Below are 21,608 nucleotides of genomic sequence, written 5' to 3' on the forward strand. Positions count from 1 at the left end.
CCAATAAGAGGTTTCGTTAAATTCATGAGGACAAGGCTACCAATGAATACTAGGCACAATGTCCATGTTCCGCCTCCACTGTCAGGACAGCGTGCTTCAGAGGGCACTGTTCTGCTCAGCTCCGGCTTTTGGGCTAACCATAGGCATCTGGCTTGCTAGTGGGAGAACAGGTGTTGGACTAGAGGGGCCATTGGCCAGACTCAGCAGACAGCTGCTCAGTTCTTATGTTCACTGCCCCACACCAGATCCCCAGGGGGAGTTAACTGCACTCCAAGATGCTTCCAGATTCCACTCACAGACTCTGATCATCTCCCACCCCTACTGGAGGGGGAGATGAGGAAGATGACTGATCAGTTTCCCAAGGCTGGCGTTCACATTGGAGCAATGGTCCTTCTCTGACCCTCGGCACCTATTGGCACCAGCCAGCCCACCCCAAGCAACGCACCAGGAATCTGCCTGACAAATTGAAGAGGTGGCCAAGAATGGCTGGCCATGAACAATGCATTTAGCTTGCTGTTTATAAATATTAGAAGACTGTCCTTTAGTATTCCCATTTCTCTGTTCTTCAATCCTTCTACAAAATGGAATGAAAATGCAAACGTGTTTACTTTAGTATTTCCACAAAATTGCCCGGCTGCATTTCCCTCCCCCTCCCCCTTTTAAGGTCTATTTCTGATCAGGGAGAGAGAGGAGAGGAGAAAGCTATTTGAGCGCACTGACAGACTCAATTTCCTTCCACATTTCATAGGAACAACGGCATGTGGCACAAACCACTATTTAATAATTCCCATTCATAAAACCAACACTTATGGAAGCCAAGACGATACTTGGTGATAAAATAAATATTTAGCTGCTCTTTTCTCAAGATTTCTCTGCATTTATGGCATCCGAGGCCTCTCCTGTGAGGTAAAGCCTCCAAGAAAAGGTATAAACAAGCTCTTAGTTTTAGGTTCATGGATGAGAAAACATGGCCCTTTACAGAACAAAATTGCATCTCAGTGGTTAAAGGAAATGAAACCTGATGCCTACGATATATAAAGACTAAGTTCTTTTTTTTGGCAGCCATTTTAATATTCCTTTTAGAACTTCACAACAGCTAACTGAGTTAGATTAGGGTGGGAGTCACTGGCTGGGCCAAGGCAGAGCAGATAATGAGCAAAAAAAACCCTCATGGTGGATAAAGTATGTTTTTAAGGCAGAAAACTGCACATGCTCAGAGAATTTTTGTTGTTACTTATGAAGGCTTGGGGTGTGTGTTTATTTCCAGCGTCTCCTCACTTCATTTTGTTATACCTTATATGGTCACAGATGACCATTTTCAATATTTCTCATTTCAGAATATATTAACACATCGTTTCCTAAATTTTGCTGCTGCTATTTACTCACTGAATTCTTTGCATGGCTCAGGGTTAGGAATGGAGGAGAGCGGGTCTCTTCTGCCTTTAACAGTTGCTGCGGCAGGCAGAAATGAAACAGGGCAAGCCCTTTCCATGGTAGAAATAAAACCGTGGGGAAAAGCTTCACATTCTGTCTGCCAGACATCTTCTTACATTGTGTGGCCCCTGTTTGCTTTTGCGGGTGCGTGTGTGTGTGTGCGCACCTGCAAGAGTCTGAAGCGCCTCTCTACTTAAGAGCTCAGGCGTGATAAAGCAGTGCTACCAATCCCCAAAAGTACCGTTGTGCTCTTAGTTGTACAAAATTAGACAACTGTACTGAATGATGACTCTAGGAGACAGGAACAGACGTCAAGAGCAAAAGGCAGTAATCAAGGAAAAACAGAACATTCAAGGTACATGGCAATTGAGGGGGGAAAAAATTAAGAGAACGATTTAAGAAGTATTTTAGATGTTTTACAGTTTTATAGAGGAAACTTAGCCGAAAGGTGAAGCTGCGCAAATGTAAGCTCTGCTAAAGTAACTTTTGCAAAGCCCAGCTGGCCCACCTTGGGGCAGGCAGCTCACGAGACCTCGGAAATCTGCAGCGGCTGTCACACGGCATCTTGCTGCAGCACAACGGGGGAACTAGATGCAAGTGGACATATGGAAAACATATGGACCCGACTCTTTCCCGGGGTGGCTTCTTGGTCCGCATACGGTACCTGCATGCCTTCTGGCCCTGAGATCCCCACACCAACATCAGCTACTTGGATCATACTGACGTCGTTTGCTCCGTCACCTGGTAACAATTGGGGTTGGGGGCGGAAGGGAGGGAGGGAGAAAGAGATATCGTTTTGTTTTTAATTGAAGCAGACATGACTAGTGGCAAAAGAAGCAATGGAAAATCAAGGGAAAAGGAAAAAAAAGGAACAGGGCCATATTTAGCAGTGAAATGGCTACGTTGCTGTGGAATTAATTCCAAAGCCCAATCTAAATTGCTTGTGCAGACTGGACTTCACTAACTACATGCATAACCATCAAATGAAGTAGTATAAAGCAGAGCAGCACCCTTGTTCTCCTTAGCAAATATGCCGGACAAATGAGAAAGGGAGCCCAGTTCTTGGAAATAACAGTACGGCTTTCTGCTGGGCTGGAGGGTAAAAGAAGACTGAAGTCCTACGTTTTAATAGCGGTGCATGAAAAACTGCACATGGTGAAATCCCCTCTTTTACACCCCTCTTAAAATGTGTAGGAACCTTGTCCTTTTTTCACTTGGCCGCCCGTACCTGCAAAGTACCTGTCTAGTTGGAAGTACACATGGGAAGCAGTATCAGGAAGGTGTGTGTTCTGCAAACTGATCTGCACCATGCAGTAACGGACGCAGAACTGCACCTAGAATGCTGATATTTTATTTTAGAGATAGAACAGGTTTCTAGTCCCCTTGAGTTAGTTCTGTGAGAGCACAATGTTTGGCTCTTATAATCTGGTGCATCTTCATAGAAACGAATAGGATCAAGCTGCTGAAGAGCAGTGGCTTTTTGGGGGTGGGTGGGGTATAGTTTATTATTATAGCTAGAATCATATATTCAGTTCCACCCTGTGGTTAAATGGGGGAAAATTGGTGTCACCCAAAATGCGCCATCTCTCAGTTATTGGTGAGTTTATTCAAATCTTTGGTGTAAAGGGAGAGATGGAAAGCAGGATCACTCCACTGGCCCTGCTGAGAAACTGATTCCTTTGGCTTCTCTTCTCCTTGAACTGTTTCCCCTCCAATTGGGTTTTCTTGTTTTCCTCTTCCTTACGGATTCCCTTTTCCTTTAGTGTCATGTCTTTTAGATTGTAAGCCAAAAAAAGGGGCTGCCTTCTTTTACTGCCTGTTGTTGCTCCCAGGCTACATGCTTTTATTCCCAAACAGCTGTGAGAGCCTTTTAGGTGGGGAGAGAGAGAGAGTGTGTGTGTGTGTGGGGGGGAATGCTAGCAATAAATACATACGTTAATTAATCGCAGGTCAGCAAAGACGATTCTAATTGTGGAGACAGAGGAATGCCAGAAATAATAGGCAACCGCAGGCTCTATTGAGCTTTATCTTTTAATAAGACTGTCAAAGCAGATGGACTTGTCCTTTGTCTCATTGTTCTGAAGCACTGCTACTGACCTTATAGCATTATCTTTCTCAAAAACAATGCAAAACATGCTTCAGACCTTTGCTCCTCTATCTGCCCGCAATAATCATATACCTAAAAGGGTACTTTTTCGGGGGCAGAAGCGCTGAAGGGAAATGCATGCAAAGAACAATCTCCATTGTCTGTTTCTTCTCTTAAAGCTAAAGCAATTAGATTTACGAGGATAGTGCTCCTTCTCTCACAACCCAGGTTTCTCACTGCATTAGTCTGCGTAATTTTCAGGTCTCTGCTCATGAAGCCAAAGTGCAATTTATGCTAGTGGGTGTTGCCAGAGAACGCTGGCCCTTGAACATATGCTATGGGGATCGGAAGGATGGCTGGTCGGAAAGAAAGCCTTGGCGCCCTCCCCGCTTCAGTCACAGTGTCGCAAACAGATGCCAGTAGGATATACGAAGCTGGAAAACACCGCCATGTTCTGTAACACAAACCCACTCAGGCCATTAGGCAGAGTGAGCCTCAGGCAACAGACACTGGAGGGACGGATTCTAGGTGTTGGGAAGATGGAGGAGTGCCCTGTATCCTGAGCCGCCTCTCCCCCAAGCTAGGCCGCTGTTCTGAAGTGTGGTGGTCAGCACTGCCCGGTTGCCAGCTTCGAAGTAAGGTTTATCTGCCAGTCTGCCCGCGGATTGTCTCTTCAGAGTGGTGCATGCTCTAGTTATCTCTTGCTTGGACTACTGCAATGCGCTCTATGTGGGGCTACCTTTGAAGCTGACCTGGGAACTACAACTAATCCAGAATGCGGCAGCTAGGCTGGTGACTGGGAGCAGCCGCCGAGACCACATAACACCGGTCTTGAAAGACCTACATTGGCTCCCAGGACGTTTCCGAGCACAATTCAAAGGGTTAGTGCTGACATTTAAAGCCCTAAACGGCCTCGGTCCAGTATACCTGAAGGAGCCTCTCTACCCCCATCATTCTGCCCGGACACTGAGGTCCAGTGCTGAGGGCCTTCTGGCGGTTCCCTCACTGCGAGAAGCCAAGTTACAGGGAACCAGGCAGAGGGCCTTCTCGGTAGTGGCACCCACCCTGTGGAACGCCCTCCCACCAACTTTAGAAGACATCTAAAGGCAGCCCTGGGGCTGATGAGAGATGGAGTCCAATGACACCCAGAGGGCCACAGGCCCCCCAGCTCCTGCTCTATAACACTTGAATTGTTGCCCTGTATTTCTACCCCCATCGTTCTGTCCATTCTGCCCGGACACTGAGGTCCAGCACCAAGGGCCTTCTGGTGGTTCCCTCACTGCGAGATGTGAGGTTACAGGGAACCAGGCAGAGGGCCTTCTCGGTAGTGGCACCCGCCCTGTGGAACGCCCTCCCACCAGATGTCAAAGAGAAAAACAACTACCAGACTTTTAGAAGACATCTGAAGGCAGCCCTGTTTAGGGAAGCTTTTAATGTTTAATAGATTATTGCATTTTAATGCTCTGTTCTGTTGGAAGCCGCCCAGAATGGCTGGGGAAACTCAGCCAGATGGGCGGGGTATAAATAATAAATTATAATGATAATTATTATTATGTGGAATGGGAAGGAGAGTGCCATCTTGTCCTTTGCCTTAGGCAGAAAACGCTCTCGGGACACCTCATCTATGCACAAGAAGTACCTTGCAGTTTTCACCCTTGGAAAGGAATTACCGTTCCCACAAAACTGGAGAGGAAATGCCTTCTTCCAGAACCTGCAGGATCTCGCCAAGAATAGCGATATAATGCACTCGGCGAGTACTGGTAATACATGATGGTGAAGTAGTGGAAAAACAAAAGCGTTTTCCTTAGTTCCAGAGGCTGAAAGGCAGGCTGAGCTTGATGAGAGAGCACCAAATGTTCCCAAGGAAATCATACTTTTTTGTGGTTTCTCACTGATTAATTACAGAGACATGCCAACAGCACCCTGGTGTGAAATGAGGATTGGGAGAGGGAGAGAGTGTCTTGAATAAGCACTTTCAAAAATGTCTAATGGAACACAGTTTGGGGTGGGAGTTAAGGGAGGGGAAGGGTTGTTAGACCCGCGTGGCCCCCATCCTGCTCTGCCTTCTGCAAGATAGGAGCTAAGCACCCACCCTCCTCCTTCATCCTTCCCTGCACAGGAAGCAGTGAGATGGTAAGGGCAGCACTTTGGGTCAGGCGCCCAGGGTCCTGCCAAGCAGTGTGGGCAGCAGGATTCCCCAAGACAACAGGGCCAGCTTCTTGCCATGTTCTGAACTTAGCAAAGGAAAATGCACTACTACCTCAAGTGGGGAGGGTGCCTGAGACCAGCAAGTCCAAAATGGCTCAGGAAGGTCTAAAATTCATGCAATCGATTTCAATTTTGTATGACCCCCCCCGCCAACCCCCAAATCGGCAAATATCATTCCCCCACAAAAGCTGTCTTCTCTGTTTTAATCTGTCTGCCATCTCCTTCATATCTTCTTGTCCTTTGCAAGTGTCCTAAAAGCTTGCGGCAGCATATGCATTGCTCTGAACAAAGAAGTGATTTCTACTGTAAACAATTACATTCATTTCTCCACTGGCTTTTGCTTCTGGCTCCGCCAATGCCATGTGGCACCTGGAGGTTTGCCCATAAGAGGGGAAATGCAAGGAAGGGAAGGAACTTTTCGCGCAAGAAAATGTCCCCCCACCTCCACCTTAAATGAAAGAGCGATAGCTCTGGCTGAAAGAAAGAAAATGTGCCGCCTTCGCGCTTGTCTGCTAATCAGACTGAAAGCCAAGGTACTTGCCTATTGCCAAAGTCATTGTTTTAAGTTTGTCTCTGACCAGTTTCACAACCATCCCCTTCTGAATTGGGGTCGAGCGGCAGCACAGCACAGAGCGGCACCTCCTGGCTAGCGAAAGGAATTTGTCCTGCAGGCCTTTGTCGAGGGCATAAGCCAAAGTCCTTCCGTCAACCACCAAGCCCAAGTTGGGACGCGCCAACGGTGAAGGCGGCACAAAGAGAGGGGTGAACTTCACTTGCGAGTTCCCGGTAGGTTTCTCAGCCGCTTCGTTTGAACATTTAGGCTCGATGCGCTTCAAGTGTTGCTCCAGCAATGTGGCACACATTTCCTAGAATAAAAGACAACAATAAATTGAGTGTGTGGAGTTACAGCGAGAAGAAAAAGAGGCAAGCTCTGGGTTTCGGTCCATGATCTCGATTTGCTTTACTTGAGAAATTCCTAACTGCTTTAAAATCAGTGTTATCCAAAGCAGCTTATGAATGAAAACCACCAGAATAAGGATAGCCACTCAGAAGGAGGGGAGGAGGGGGGAAGAGAATGGAAGATTAAAAAAGAAAACAGCATTAGAACTTTGCAGAAGAGCTTCCATATGCAATGGTCATTGTAAGGGGAAGAGAGTATAGAGACCCTCCTCTCCTCATCAGAAGCAGTTCCTCCCCAAGCAGCAATGGCAGTGAGGACGCTGAGGAAAGCAGTCAGGAAGTGGGGAGAGAGGGCCAGGGCTCTGGCAGCACGGGAGAGCCCCTGCTACACAGGAGGGAGGAAGAGAGAGAGGGGGAAAGGGGGGAGAAGGAAAACATGGAGAGTAGACCCTTTCCTCCGGTTCCGGAATTACGCAGGAGAAGGAGGGGAAGGAGGTTTGCTGTCCCAAGACTCTTATGTTGGAGGAAGTCAAGGGGCGGTTCAGTGCCGGATTCTGCATCGGACTGAGCAGACATGTTGTACATACCCAGCTTACTGTAAATAGCCTGCACTAAATAAAAACTGCTGAAAGACAAGCATGCAGAGTGTCTTTACTCTAGAGTAGTCACAAGAACCTCTGACAGTCATCTTCGCTGGGAGGTTTTTAAGCAGAGGTTGAATGGCCATCTGTCCTGGATGCTTTAGCTGAGATTCTTGCAATGTGGTGTGTGTGTGTGGGGGGGGTTACACTAGATGACCGTCGGGGTCCCTTTCAACTCTATAATCTATGATTCATAATTTTTGGACATTTTACCTCCAGGCCAGGCTTGCACAAATTGTAAGCTGAACACAGCCGATCACACATTTAATGTGGCCTAACAGATGGAGGACAACCACTGCAGCAAAAAATGAGGTTTATCAACCTTTCCCAGGGTGGGGTGGCATCCATGCATGGCTGGAAGGCTATGCTTGGCTTGGTAGCTCACATATTATGCAGGAATGTCTAGGTTATACATGTTTAGTAAGCCTCCAGCAAGGGCAGACATGCTATGAAAGGCTGAGAGCCTGCTAGATTGACAAGGCCCGGTACTGCACGGCAGTGTCACCATACCGGCGAATCGGCATTCAAGGTGATGATTTCTTCGTCGTGGTCCAACAGCTTGCAAGCATAAGCAATATTAACGGCTGTTTCCTGTTTGTCTCCAGTTAGAACCCAGATCTGCAGCCCGGCCTTACGCAGGTTTGCAATGGTTTCTGGGACTCCGTCCTGTAAACGGTCCTCAATGCCAGTCGCACCTACGACACAAAGCAAACGGAAGCAAAAATAAAACCAGGACTTCAAATAGATAACCACACACACTTAACTTTGTGCGTTTGGAAGCTGGAGGAGCGGCGGTGCCACCCCTACACGACCGTAGGGACTGGCGCTGCAGTGGATTCTTCCGGTAAGGAAAGAGGAAGGGATGAGTTCTCACCAAAGAAGAATGGATAAGTAAGATAATGGACTATGCAGAACTGGAAAAATTAAGAGAATCTAATGATGAGTGTTTTATGGAAGAATGGATGCCTTTTTCGGACCACGTGAAGAAATATTATAGTATGATGAACTCGCGAGCAGGATTTCAGCTATGATCAACAGAAGTAATTCTATAATATTATGGTTATGATTTAATAGAAGACAGGGAAGAAGGGGAGAAACGACTACTCCATGGAAAATGGGGGCGGGAAGTCGACAAAAATAAAAGACAAAAATTGTGTTTTGATTGTACAGTGGAACCTCGGTTTACGAACACAATTGGTTCCAGAAGTCTGTTCATAAACCGAAGTGTTCGTAAACCGAGGTGAACTTTCCCATTGAAAGTAATGGGAAGTTGATTAATCCGTTCTAGATGAGGAAAAACACCCCCTAGAACGGATTAACCGCTTTGCTCCGATGCCTTTGCGGAGGCCGGGGAGCGTTTCCGCGACTGGGCTGCAGCCGCGAAAGCGGTCCCCGGCCTCCGCAAAGATATCGGAGCAAAGCCCCAGCCTCCGGAAGGCATCGGAGCGAAGTCCCGGCTCCGATGCCTTCGCGGAGGCCGGGGAGCGTTTCCGCGACTGGGCTGTGCAGCCGCGAAAGCAGTCCCCGGCTACCTGAAGCCGGGGACTGCTTTCGCGGCTGCACAGCCCAGTCGCGGAAACGCTCCCCGGCCTCTGGAAGGCATCGGAGCGAAGTCCCGGCTCCGATGCCTTCCGGAGGCTGGGGAGCGTCGCGAAAGTGCTCCCCGGCCTCCGCAAAGACATCGGAGCGAAGCCGCTCCGATGCCTTTGCGGAGGCCGGGGAGCACTTTCGCGACTGGGCTGTGCAGCTGCGAAAGCGGTCCCTGGCTTCCGGTTGCCGGGGACTGCTTTCGCGGCTGCACAGCCCAGTCACGGAAACGCTCCCCGGCCTCCGGAAGGCATCGGAGCCGGGACTTCGCTCCGATGCCTTTGCGGAGGCTGGGGAGCGTCGCGAAAGTGCTCCCCGGCCTCCGCAAAGGCATCGGAGCGAAGCCGCTCCGATGCCTTCCAGAGGCCGGGGAGCGTTTCCGCGACTGGGCTGCAGCCGCGAAAGCGGTCCCCGGCCTCCGCAAAGGCATCAGAGCAAAGCCCCAGCCTCCGGAAGTTATCGGAGCCGGGACTTCGCTCTGATGCCTTTGCGGACGCCGGGGTCCCCGGCCTCCGCAAAGGCATCGGAGCGAAGTCCCGGCTCCGATGCCTTCCGGAGGCTGTGGCTTTGCTCTGATGCCTTTGCGGAGGCCGGGGACCGCTTTCGCGGCTGCAGCCCAGTCGCGGAAACGCTCCCCGGCCTCCGCAAAGGCATCGGAGCGAAGCCCAGCCTCCCCGAAGGTATCCGACGCTCCGATGCCTTTGGGGAGGTTTGGCCTTCGCTCCGATGCCTTCGGGGAGGCCGGGCCTTCGCTGCGGGCCTCCAGGAGGCATCGGAGCGAAGGCCCGGCCTCCCTGAAGGCATCGGACGCTCAGTAGACCTCCGGCACCTCGGTTTACTAACTTCCGGGTTAGGATAGTTCGTAAACCGAAAGTTCGTAAACCGAGGTGTTCGTAAACCGAGGTACCACTGTATATGTTAAAAATGTTGAAACTTAACAAAATATAATTAAAATAAAAAGAAAGAGGAGGGGATTTTTGCAGTTCCTCTCTCCCCCTGAAGCTCTCATTGACCCCCCAAAAAAGCATGTTGATGGGTCCTACGGAACAAGGTGAAAGGTGGTTGTCAACCCAGTTAACAGAGGCACTGATTGGCTCAAAAGCTGTTCCGTGACTGTGAGGGCTCCACTTGCATTCCCCCTTTATTATGTGGGACAAGGTGGACTAGGAAAATCGAAAGCACAACCAGGTGTTCCAGAATTTGCTGCATCCATGTCAGCTGATATACCACCTGACTGCAAGTAATTCCAGAGATTAATGGCAACCACTGAGAGATTGCTCCTCAAGTTCACCCTCTCAATTGCCCGGCACATGCCTTTCCTTCCTGCTTGCTGTTACCTAGAAGATGCAAATCAGTCTCTATCCGAACGGCCGACTGGAACAGCAGCTCTTCCCGGTTGTCGATGGAAGATTCTGCTTCAATGTGACTTTTCAACCAGCAGGAATACTCTTCCTTGCTCAGGACCTGTTGAGAAAGGGAAGAGGGAGGGAGGGAGGCAAGGAGGAGGAACATTAACATCAAAAGAACATAAAAGGCCACAGGCTAGCAGAGTCACTGAATGAAAAAGCCCATGGTTTCAGTAGGGTTGAAAATACCTTATGCTGTGTTATACAAAACAAAAAATAAAAATTAACAACCCCCTCCCCATATATGTGAGATACACCCCCCAAATGAATTTACGACGTTTCAGGCACTTACTTTCTTTGCAATGCACAAAGTTCTCAGCCCATCAGCAGCATAAAGATTAAGGAAATCCTGAGTTTTGCTTCGGATTTTCTTTTGATGTCTGTCTCTAGGGTCATCTGGAAATGTTTTTTTTAAAGCAAAACACTTAAATTTTTTAAAATACCAGTAATTTTGTAGTCTAAAAATGAACAATCCTTTTCTCTTCCTCATGGCTGGAAATAAAAGCCATATATATATAACAGCAACAGTAGGATCCCCCAGGAAACCCCAAATCTTCCTGCTCAAAGAAGATTATTTTGTATATGCCACATAGTTTTTCTCTCATTTCATAATGTGCCAAAGAGTCTTGTATTATTATTTTTTAATGTTTACTTTCTGTTCAGTTGCTTGCATTGATATAGGTACAGGTGTACAGTGGTACCTTGGGTTACAAACACTTCAGGTTACAAACGCTTCAGGTTACAGACTCCGCTAACCCAGAAATAGTACCTTGGGTTAAGAACTCTGCTTCAGGATGAGAACAGGAATCGTGCAGCGGTGGCGTGGTGGCAGTGGGAGGCCCCATTAGCTAAAGTGGTATCTCAGGTTAAGAACAGTTTCAGGCTAAGAACGGACCTCCGGAACAAATTAAGTTCTTAACCAGAGGTACCACTGTACCATTTATTCAATGAGAAGGACATGTCTGTCCTACTTTATTGGCTGCAGTCCTATTTCTACAAAATGAGTTGTGCTGGGTTGCACTAATGTAGCTCACTATGGGGGTGGGGTGGGGAATCAAAGAGATGGAACTAGGGTGATACATAGACAATGGGCCTCAGATGCCAGCAAGACAATGTACCTCCGGCATGTTTTGATTTTCTGGGCAATACTGGAGTTTTATGAACTTTGCTTCTAAGCTTTGAGTTTGGTTTGTTTTTTTGTTGAGGAAAAGCAGGTGGAAGAGAAGAGAACAAGTGAAAGGACAGAAAGAAATGCATTGATATGGATTTGGAGTTTTGAGCCTTCATTGCATAGCATCAACGCTAGAATCATAGAGTTGGAAGAGACCACAAGGGCCATCCAGTCCAACCCCCTGCCAAGTTAGCCTGGTTGCTTTGCTGAATTTGTTAATACTTATGCTGGGTGGCATTTTGTTATTTTTAGATGTATTACTTAAATTATCTTTGGTGAGCCATCAGAGGTCTTTGCAAAATTGAGTAGAAACCATCTCCTATACATATATATATATATGGGGTAAAAACTTGTTTCTGTGACAAACAATCCTCCATTTCCCAGGATTCTCTAACCTAAGCCAGTTACAATATTCAGTTCCGGTGTTGTTACTTCATAAATGAGCATTATAAATTGTTCATATTTTAAATCGTAATAATAAGACTTGATTGCATTTGTTGCCACCCATTTCTCTAACTAGAGCTCTCTTTCAGCTAGCAAGAAACAGACATTCCGAAGCAAGTTTTTTAAAGTTGCAAGATCTAAGTAGCATATCAGAATAGGGAAGCTTACTTTCAGTGCTGGAATGACAAATAGTTCTTAATTCTGTGGTCCTAGACTAACTTACGTATGTGAAGGACAAAAAGTCCAAGCTTGCATGTTTGTTTATTTTATTAAACAAATAATGCAGAACGAAAACGATTTCACGGCAATTTGCTCTAGTGTTTTCCAGTAATATTAAGTTAATTATGGTAAGAAATTTGTGCTGAAACCAACATTTGCTGTCAGACTAAAGGATCGAAGTTCACGGATCCACAAGTTGCAAATGTTTCAAAGAAAAAAATCCAATTTGACTAGCAAATCCAAAGTACAGAGTTCATTTCAGCCTCATATTTTATTGGCGACATCAAAGCATCGACTACAGAACATCACCACTTTTTATTGATTTCAGATCCACCCTGCTTAAGTGCAGAACACAAATCTCTGCAAATGGACAGGAAAAACTGCTCCAAATATCAACCCCCCCCCAAAAAACCTGTGGTTATTAAATGCATCTGATTAAAATAAGCAGAAACATATGGCTCACAGCATGTTCACGTATCTCTTGAGGTGCTCTTCAATTAAAAACCCAAACTTTTGCTTCACCGTCAGAAATCTACGCTCCATTAACAACCTCTTCCTTTAAAACCTCCGCTCACTTTAATTGCGTGGCTTGTAATCTCCCTCATCTGACAAAACCCACGTCCCCCTCATCTCTTACGTACTGAATAAATTCAAATGCGCCTTTTCAAACATTAGCCAGCTTCAGACCTACAACTTGAAAAGAGAGTGTAGAGGTCAGGATCACCCACTCCTGGACTTGTCTGAGGAATCTCCTCAGCTCCCTGACCCAGCTCCAATGTCACATCTCTTCAGCCGCTTGTCTGGACATGTGAGGGGCAAAAAAAAAAAAAGTATAGAGGCCACCAGAAATGGCACCTCCACTCCACTGCTTTGTCAGGATTCCTGATTGTGAGGAGGCTTGTAAGCATGTTCAGGCCAATGGGTGACAACTGCACCCCTCCGTCAGAACGCCAGGTCCACTCTTGCGAAGGTGGGGGCCAATGCTCTTGAACTTCGGCCCTCCAGATGTTTTGGACTACAATTCCCATCTTCCCCGACCACTGGTCCTGTTAGCTTGGGATCATGAGAGCTGTAGGCCAAAACATCTGGAGGGCCGCAGTTTGGGGATGCCTGCTCTACACTCTCAACTTCTGACCCAAGGGCCAAATGCGGCCTTCCAAGTGTCTCTATCTGGCCCTCACCCTAGGCTTTGCACCCTGTGTGTGTGTGTGTGTGTGTGTGTGTGTGATTTTTATTAAATTTTCTGTTTCACAATTTAGAATATTCATTTAAACATCCTTAAAGTATCAATGTCTTCCCTTCTTCTCTTTCCATGTTTCATGTTTCCCTGCACATTTTACATAAACTATTCAGTATTCCATTATTATATCCATCAAAGCTCATTTACACTGTTGAATTTATCTTAATGCTGCCGTTTTCAAGTGTACACAATCCCCCCAATATATTCAATAAACTTTTTCCAATCTTCTCTAAATGTATGTTCTTCTTGTTCTCTTATTCTATATATTCAATCAGCTTAAGTTGCCATTCTTCTTTAGTTGGGGCCTCACTCGTTTTCCATTTTTGAGCTAACAAAACACGGGCCATAGTGGTGGCAAACATAAATAACCACGCTGCATTTTTTGCCTGGCTGGAATATCCCCTCTAAATTCTTTCCAACCTAGTTCTAAGGAGAGAACAGCCCAAAAGCAATGGGACAAGCTAGTTGTAATGAATTTGTCCCATTGGCTTCAAAGGGGTAGTCACAATTAAGAAGGAATATGTGGTCGTCTGAATTTAAGATCAAGCAAATGGCCGTGGGAATGAGGCTAGCAAGGGTGAGTTACAGAATTCCCAGTATGAGAAGAAATGTCGATTAGCACATAATTCTGGAAAAAAATAACCCAGCACAATACATTGAATACTAGGGCGAGTGAAAGCTCATCCATTTTTAGATTTGTTCAGCCTCACTGTCAGGTTGCTGCTTCTAAAGAGATCATAAAGACAGAAGATGCTACAAACACAGTTCCTCAAAAATTTTACAGCAACACACAAATCTATCTGTGTTGTGGCAGAGAAAGTCAGCCCTAAGCTGTTATGCTTTTTTCCCGTAACTTGAGAGGGGAAGTTTGTACCTGAAGAGCAGGGCAGAAGGAGATCCATGATAGCCGAATCCGCTCCTTTAGTGTAAACATTGATCTCATCGGTGAGAGGATGCCTGACCACCACAGACATCCGTTTCCGGATGGAGTCGAAGCCCAGAATGTGCAAGAGTTCAAAGGTCAGTCTCCCCAGGTGAGGCAGCTCTACAGAGACCTGGTCGGGAAGCCTGCCAACCAAAGCGCAGTCGTAGGCTCTTGCCGCATAGACAAGGGCGGCTTCGTCTGGGCTCTCCGCCTCATAGCGTAGTTCACCCTCTCTCAGCCCATTCCCCAGGGTCCATTTGGGCTGCTGGGAACCGTAGCTATTGTTATTCACCTGGGGAGAGTTAGCTAGCTTTTCTTCTTCGTTGAGTAAAGTGCTTTCCGTGGATGCGGACGAAATCATGCTGGAACCAGCTCGCTGTGTCGATTTGCTGGTGGCCAGGCTGGACGAGCTGCTGTTGTTGGAGCCGGACGCCAGTCGGCTGGGCGTGAGTCTCCGAATGAAGTCCTCGATGGTCTTGACGGGAGACTTCAGCTCAAATCTGATTCGAACCTTGAGAAACGAGGACCAACCACCAAGAAGGGAGACTCGGGTGAGAAATTGGGCCTATGTAATTCTGACAGCGGAAATTAATAGAAGCATAGCAAATTGGATGTTTTGAAACACATTTCTGGAGCCAATAAAAGGCTTCCAAAAACAAAGAGAGAGAGAGAGAGAGAGAGAGAGAGAGAGAGAGAGAGAGAGAGAGAGAGAGAGCGCAGTGCACAAGGTTATTCTACAGCAGGCGCAGGAACTTGTGGCCCTCCAGATGTTAGAATTGTAGAGTTGGAAGGGAACCTGAGGATCATCTAGTCCAACCCAGGAATATGCAGCTGTCTCATATGGGGATCGAACCTGCAACCTTGGCATTATCAGCACCATGCTGTAACCAACGGCATAAACCGTCACCATTGGCCATGATGGCTGGGGCTGATGGGAGTTGGAGCCCAACAACACTACTACTGTGATTATATTAAAAAACCCCTCATCTGCCCCTTTTCATCTTTTCTTGCCCTCTCTGACTTTGACTGTGAAGCCACCAGGAGCAGGCATAAGCCCTAGGCACGAATAACTGTTGTCAGCCACGCAAATCCTTAAATGAGATGTACACAAATATATCGCCTTTCTCCCAATGTAGTATAATTTGTTTATTTAACAAAATTTATATGCTGCTAAATTGTTAAAAAACAAAACCTCTAAGTGGTTTAAAATCATCCTTGTATTGCCTGAAAGACGAATAATCAAACACTGGTGTGTGTGTCCCCCGTCCCCCCCCCCAAAAAAGTACAGCTCCAGTATAGGGTTCTTTGCAATTAAATTTAATGAGATCAACGCTGCCTCTTCCAGCAGGCTCTTTTTAGGTTTTCACGTCACGGCTTTCACAAAATCTACCCTAAAGCAGGCTTGAGTTTCTTTGCACTGTTTCTCCCCTAACCTACCTTCTGCCGCGGCTGGTTCGGAGACGTGACAACCACCGTATTGCAAATGGTCAGCGCTATGAAAAAGTCAAAGATGTCAGAGAGTTCGGGGGACAGCTGCGATAACGGTCGGTCGTGGCCCCTTGTGATCTCCAGGTAACTCGCACATTCGTCGACCTTCTGCAGCAAATGAGGATCTGGCGTGATATCTTTTTCCTGGAATCGAAAGGCAGGCAAAGTGAATCCCTTGCAGGTCGGCGCATTTCGAGGGTTCCCTTTTCCAAGGCTGAGCTTGTTCTGCAGATGTGCTCTTTCAAGCATATCTCTGAGAATCCCATCCGTGTCTCTGGAGACAACCCACTTTCACTTGCCCCACGGAATATCGCAATCCAAGCCCTGTGCTTTACAAATATCGTTTTCCAGTAGGCAAGGGGGTGGGTGGGATAATTCCTCCCCCCCCCCGGCTTGCAAACACTCTGAAGCAAAGTAATGACCATTCCTTGTTTACATTGGGGTAGATAACTCTAAGAGTAACCTGAAAGCAACAATGTTTGACCATGCACCTGCCAATCATCTTTAGAGAAGTTTTCAGCTAAGACCATGGGTGGTATGTGTATTGATTCAAACGCCAATATGTTTTCGCTTCTCCAAAACAAACTGTAATACCCAGTAATTCCGAAGCTTGTGTTAGTGCAGTTGTATTGCAGAAAGGGTGAGCAGAAGGTAGGCGGGGGTCAGGCTTCAGGGACTCGGCTTCCTCCCCCACTTTGGCAGGAGATAAACAGAACAAAGCAAAAGGAGTCTCTTACCAGTTAGAGATTTTAATGGACACAGCAAGAGAACAAAAAAAATCTATTCCTAGGAATGAAGGTGCTCCCAATTAAGGGTTCCACCCACTTCCCCCCTTGTCATCCACATCATTCCTGCATCTTGCAACCTGATCTCACAACCACTGTGCTGCCACCTTATCTGCTCTCCTCCACCTTGGGCTGAGCAGATGAATGCTTTCCAGATAAATTGAGTCTGTTAACTCTCTCTCTCTCTCTCTCTCTCTCTCTCTCTCTCTCTCTCCCTCTCCCTCTCTCTCCCAGTTCTTCTTCTAGCTGTTCACCACCCAGTTCTTCCCAACTTCTGTCTTCTGAACTATGTCCCTCTGCAAACCACTGTTCCAAATCTATACTGTCCCACTGCTCCTGGGAAGATATAGGATCTGGATCCGGAGCAGGGAGAGACTCCCACCATTCCTCCTCAGTGCAGACCTCCTCAGCACGATCCCTGACAGCTGGGATCTACTGGTAGATTGGTGGGTGAGCTGCAGTAGATCAGCAAGGGCTACCAACGCCCAGTAATGTAACAATAGCAATGGCCCTAGTGAGGAGCAAACTACAGTTCTCGGGATCCTTGGGAGTGGGGCGGCGGCGTGTGCCTTATAGGTTTGGTGTGTATGCAGTCAGTAACCATCATAAAAATCAGGAGAGGCCTGCTCCTTTGTCAAATTAGTGTCTTATGACCCTGACAGGAATCACTCTCCATGCCAAACACCACTGTTGCTAGAATTTTCTCTTTTATCAGATGCTCTAACCTGGCCCTCCTCTTTCAGACTCGTCTACCTTTTGAAAGGAATACACTTTGTGCATGCTTTTGCAAAGTACAATCCGAAAATTACTCTGCGTGTGCCTACCTAAGCGTCAGTCTGCACCAACTGATGCATCTGTTCCAACTTTTCTCCCTCCTCCCCATGTCTATCTGGACTCTCCTGAGGAATTCGAGGCATTTTAATTCTGCCCCCTCAGCAAAAACCAAACCTCGAAGGAGGATACATCAGCCGCTGGGCACAAACTGCATGTGATTTCCTTGCAAAAGTGAGGGATAGCTGCGTGGTGCCTCTTGCAGCAAAAACAGCTGTAGAGTCTGGTGGCCCTTTAAAAGACTGGGTTGCGGCATAAGCTTTCGTGGACTCGGGCATCTGGCAAGGCGGGTTTTCGAATCCACGAGAGCTCGTGCTGTAATAAAGAGTCTCTAAGGAGCCACAATGTTCTTTGATTATAAAAATGACTGGCCTCAAAATTGTTGGGGGTGGGGTGGGGGTTAACGTGCATAAAACCTGCAGAGAGCATAGCAGGAAACAATGCGTTAGAAAACCGAAACACGAAAGATTCCAACAGAGGCAGCTTGTTACTCACAAAGCTGAACACAGGTGTCAGGTGTCACTTTGCTTTTGCGGTTCCCCAAAGGGAACAAAACCCAGAAATGTATTGAGCCTGCGGTGGGATGCAGTGTAGATGACTCATGGCCTGCATTTGAACTGGTAAACCACAAGTTGTACGACCCTCTTCCAAGTACAACCAAGGTTCCATCAATCCTATACATTTAAAGCAGTATCGCAGTACTTTAGATTGGTCATGTATTCTCCCAAAGAATCCTGGGAAATGTAGTCTGTTTAGGGCAGAGGCTTTCAACCTTTTTGAGACCACGGCTCCCTTCTGCAGCACCCCTGTGGGGCTCAGGAGCCCAGTTACGTCACCCCTTTCCTGCAGAGCTGGCAGCCTCTCAGCCCTTTTCCAACAGCCTCCCTCGTGGAGCGTTCCCTTAGCCTCCTCTCCTCTCTCCTTGGGAGTCCTCTGGGCAGCCACAGCTGCCACCCCTGGTCTCTGAGCTGCCACCCCCTACCCCAAGGAGAGGTGCCTCCTCACACTGCTTCACGGAGGCCTGGGAAGCACCCATTGGCCAGCCCCAGAGGCACCATTCACCTGGGGAGCTTGTAGCCAGGGCTGCCGCTACAAACAGCTGTGCAAGCCTTTGGGAGGCAGAGACGCAAGAGGGCATTAGAGGAGGGAGGGAAGGAAAGAAAGAGGGACAGAGGCCAGTGTTGCCTGTGGCACCCCTGACCATCATTCGAGGCACCCCAGGGTGCCACGGCACACCGGTTGAAAACCAGTGGCTTAGGGTCCTGAGTGTTGTTAGGAGACCCCTATTCCTCTCACAGAGCTACGATTCCCAGAGTAGTTTAACAGGAACTCTGGGAACTGCAGCTCAGGGAGGGGAATAGGGGCCTCTCGGCAACCTTTAGACTTCCCAGGATTCTTTGGGGTAAGCCATGGCTGTCTAAAGTGCTATGATCCTGCTTTAAATGTATAGTGCAGATGGGGCCTAGATACGGGAAGATTGAAACAATGGTCCAGGGGGAAGACCCCCAGCGTAAAAGGAATACTTACCATGGGGCTACTGAAAGCCGTGTGCTTTGAGAGGATGCTTGCCCTTTTGGCTTCCACTCTGCTCCCCGTGCGCCTATGAGATTTCGTACTCTGGTTCCTGTGGACAACCTTAATGCTCTGGTGACTGCTAATGCTGTCCCGCTGGGACAACGGCGCCAGTTTAGGGGCAGTTTCTTCATCCTCGGAATCAGCTTCCTGGTACATGGCAATACGTTTTGCTATTGGCAAGAAATAACAGCAACAAAATTGGCTTGTGGAAGAAATGCAAAAATGAAATAGGAGTATAGAACAGATAAAAAACACTGCCAACGCAACCAGCGGCTAACTCCAAAGGAAAAGTAACACACAGCCTGGTTTCTCAGAGGATGTGATTTGGAGACTACAGGTCGACTTAGAAGCCTGGAAGCCCTACTATTGAAATGTCTTCTGTCCTGAGGATGTTAAGTCCCGCAGTATGTTGCATTCAGTGGTTTAACTCTTTTGGGAATTAGGGAGTTGGGCACAATCCCCTCTCATTTGCAGGTATGGGCAGCAGAACAGGCAATGGATTAGACATGCCTGGAAATTGTTCGGATTGGGATGCCTGGCCGTGGCTGTAGATTTCTTACTCCGCAAGTACTGGCTGCAAAGCATGCAGGTCAAATTATTTGATAATGGCATTTTAATGCCTTTCAGTAGCTTAATGTCACAATTGCAAGGATGCCACTATATGACAAGACTATATAGAAGTCCTACTTCTGCTCCGGATTTGGGTCTCTAGAACCAAACTGAAACGGAAGAAGACATCCCCAAAAGAAACACACCAAGCGGATAAGCGTATAGCTCGGCTGCAGAGAGTACGTCTTACATGTTTAAGGTCCTTGATTTAATCGCTAGCTTCTCCTGAGAATGGCTGCAGCTCGTTAGAACATTTGCACTGGAAGCAGAAGGTCCCTAGTTCAATTCCAGGCAGGCCAGGGACAGAGACTCTATCCTAGCACCCTGGAGATAGGCTGCCAGTTGGTGTGTAGACAATATGACGCTAGAGGGACCAATGGTATGAAGTGGCATAAGGCAACTTCTTATGTTCCAGCTGAAAACATACGGAAAACAGCTGTCAGTCAGCATCTTGGGCAACAGGGACCAATGGCCTGGCACTGAGATAATAAAAATACTCAGTGAAAGCAAAAAATAGAATAAAAATCCTTCCAGTAGCACCTTAGAGACCAACTGTCAGGAGTATGGGCAGGAGTCAGGCTCTGGGGCCTGTAGTGCTTTGCAGGACTGGGGCCTGCCTCAGCTTGTGCTGGGGAAGCAAGGAGTGGCCACACAGGTGAAGACCTCAGCTTGTGCTGGAGAGGCAAGGAGTGGTCACTCAGGTGAGGCCACTGATACCTCACTGCACCTGGTGGCAGGAGCTGGGAGGGATAAAAGCTCAGCATTTCCCTTCAGCTCTTTGCCACAGCAATGCTATCCCTGTCTGGTTGCATCTGGCCGCTTGCTCCTTGGACCCTCGCCTTGCCAACGCCTTGATCCTCGACCCTTGCCTCGCCGACACCTTGCTCCTTGGACCCTTGCCTTGCCAACGCCTTGATCCTCGACCCTTGCCTCGCCGACACCTTGCTCCTTGGACCCTCGCCTTGCCAACGCCTTGATCCTCGACCCTTGCCTCACCGACACCTTGCTCCTTGGACCCTCGCCTTGCCAACGCCTTGATCCTCGACCCTTGGACCTTTGCCTTGCTCCTTGACTCCCAGACCTTTGCCTCTGCCTTGCTCCTTGACCCTGCGACTGCCAGCTGCTGGACCCTCAGCCCTGCACCTGTTCCTGCTTCTACATCACCATCTTGCCTCTGGTCCTGACGTCCTCAGTCAGGGCTTCACTCGCCCGCCGACCGGACCATGACACCAATTAAGTTTGTCATAGGTATGAGCTTTCGTGTGCATGCACACTTAAGTGAAAGCAGTTTCTTGTATATGGTGCAGAAGCATTCTACATTCATGTACTTCTAGACAGCCCGGCCCATGCTGATCTAGATGTTGCCACTAAGCTGCCATGAAAACACTTACAAGACAATGAAGGCTTTCCCCAAGAGGCCAGAATCCTTCCTGCTGGGGATACTATACAGCAAAATCCCAAAGGAAGCCTCAACGGGATTTATGTATGCGACTAGAGCGGCAAGGATTCTCTAAGCTCAGAAATGGAAGGAGGGAAGAAGAACACCTTCAAAGGAAGAATGACTGATGAAAATCTTGGAAATATGCAGAGATGGCAAAACGGACGGCACTGATGAAAGATACAAATTTAGCCTCTCTTAAAGAAAAATGGAAACCCTATCTAGTCTATATAAAAAGTCACTTCCTGCATGCGAAGACCACAGCGGGGCTTCAAGTGCAAGAAAACAGCAGAATACATTAAGAAACATGTTGTCGATGAGATGGGACCTTAAAGGCGCAATTGTATGTAATCTGGGTTATAAACATTGGTGTTGGGCGAGTGGGAAGTCATTCGTTGTTGTTTTTAATTGGAATATAGTTGTTGAGTAATGAATGTAACATTCCATATGGGGAAAAGAATAAAATATTACGAGAGAGAGAGACTGACTATGATAGCTTCAGTTCAGGATATAACTGGCTTGTGGAAAAATGAGCCCACTAGTACCTAACCTCACAGCTGATGACACATGACCAGGAGGAGATCAGGCTTCAGCTTATGTACCACCACCTCTGACCAAAGG

The 21,608-nt window shown here is 47.6% G+C and overlaps 1 protein-coding gene across 3 annotated transcripts in view; it reads right to left on the reverse strand.

Moving 5' to 3' along the window:
- ATP10A (ATPase phospholipid transporting 10A (putative)) overlaps positions 1–21,608 on the reverse strand; it is a 126,606-nt gene that overhangs the window by 14,783 nt on the left and 90,215 nt on the right. For all 3 annotated transcript variants that reach the window (XM_088667681.1, XM_088667679.1, XM_088667680.1), the window contains exons 9-16: positions 18,893–19,110; positions 15,699–15,893; positions 14,211–14,772; positions 10,555–10,658; positions 10,194–10,320; positions 7,780–7,964; positions 6,270–6,594; positions 2,099–2,175 (exon numbers count right to left, since the gene is read on the reverse strand). In XM_088667681.1, coding sequence (XP_088523807.1) covers positions 2,099–2,175; positions 6,270–6,594; positions 7,780–7,964; positions 10,194–10,320; positions 10,555–10,658; positions 14,211–14,772; positions 15,699–15,893; positions 18,893–19,110 — 1,793 coding nt within the window. The remainder of the gene's footprint in view (positions 1–2,098; positions 2,176–6,269; positions 6,595–7,779; positions 7,965–10,193; positions 10,321–10,554; positions 10,659–14,210; positions 14,773–15,698; positions 15,894–18,892; positions 19,111–21,608) is intronic.

The sequence above is a fragment of the Zootoca vivipara genome, chromosome 4 (genome assembly GCF_965207765.1).
Source record: "Zootoca vivipara chromosome 4, rZooViv2.hap1.1, whole genome shotgun sequence".
NCBI lineage: Eukaryota > Metazoa > Chordata > Lepidosauria > Squamata > Lacertidae > Zootoca > Zootoca vivipara.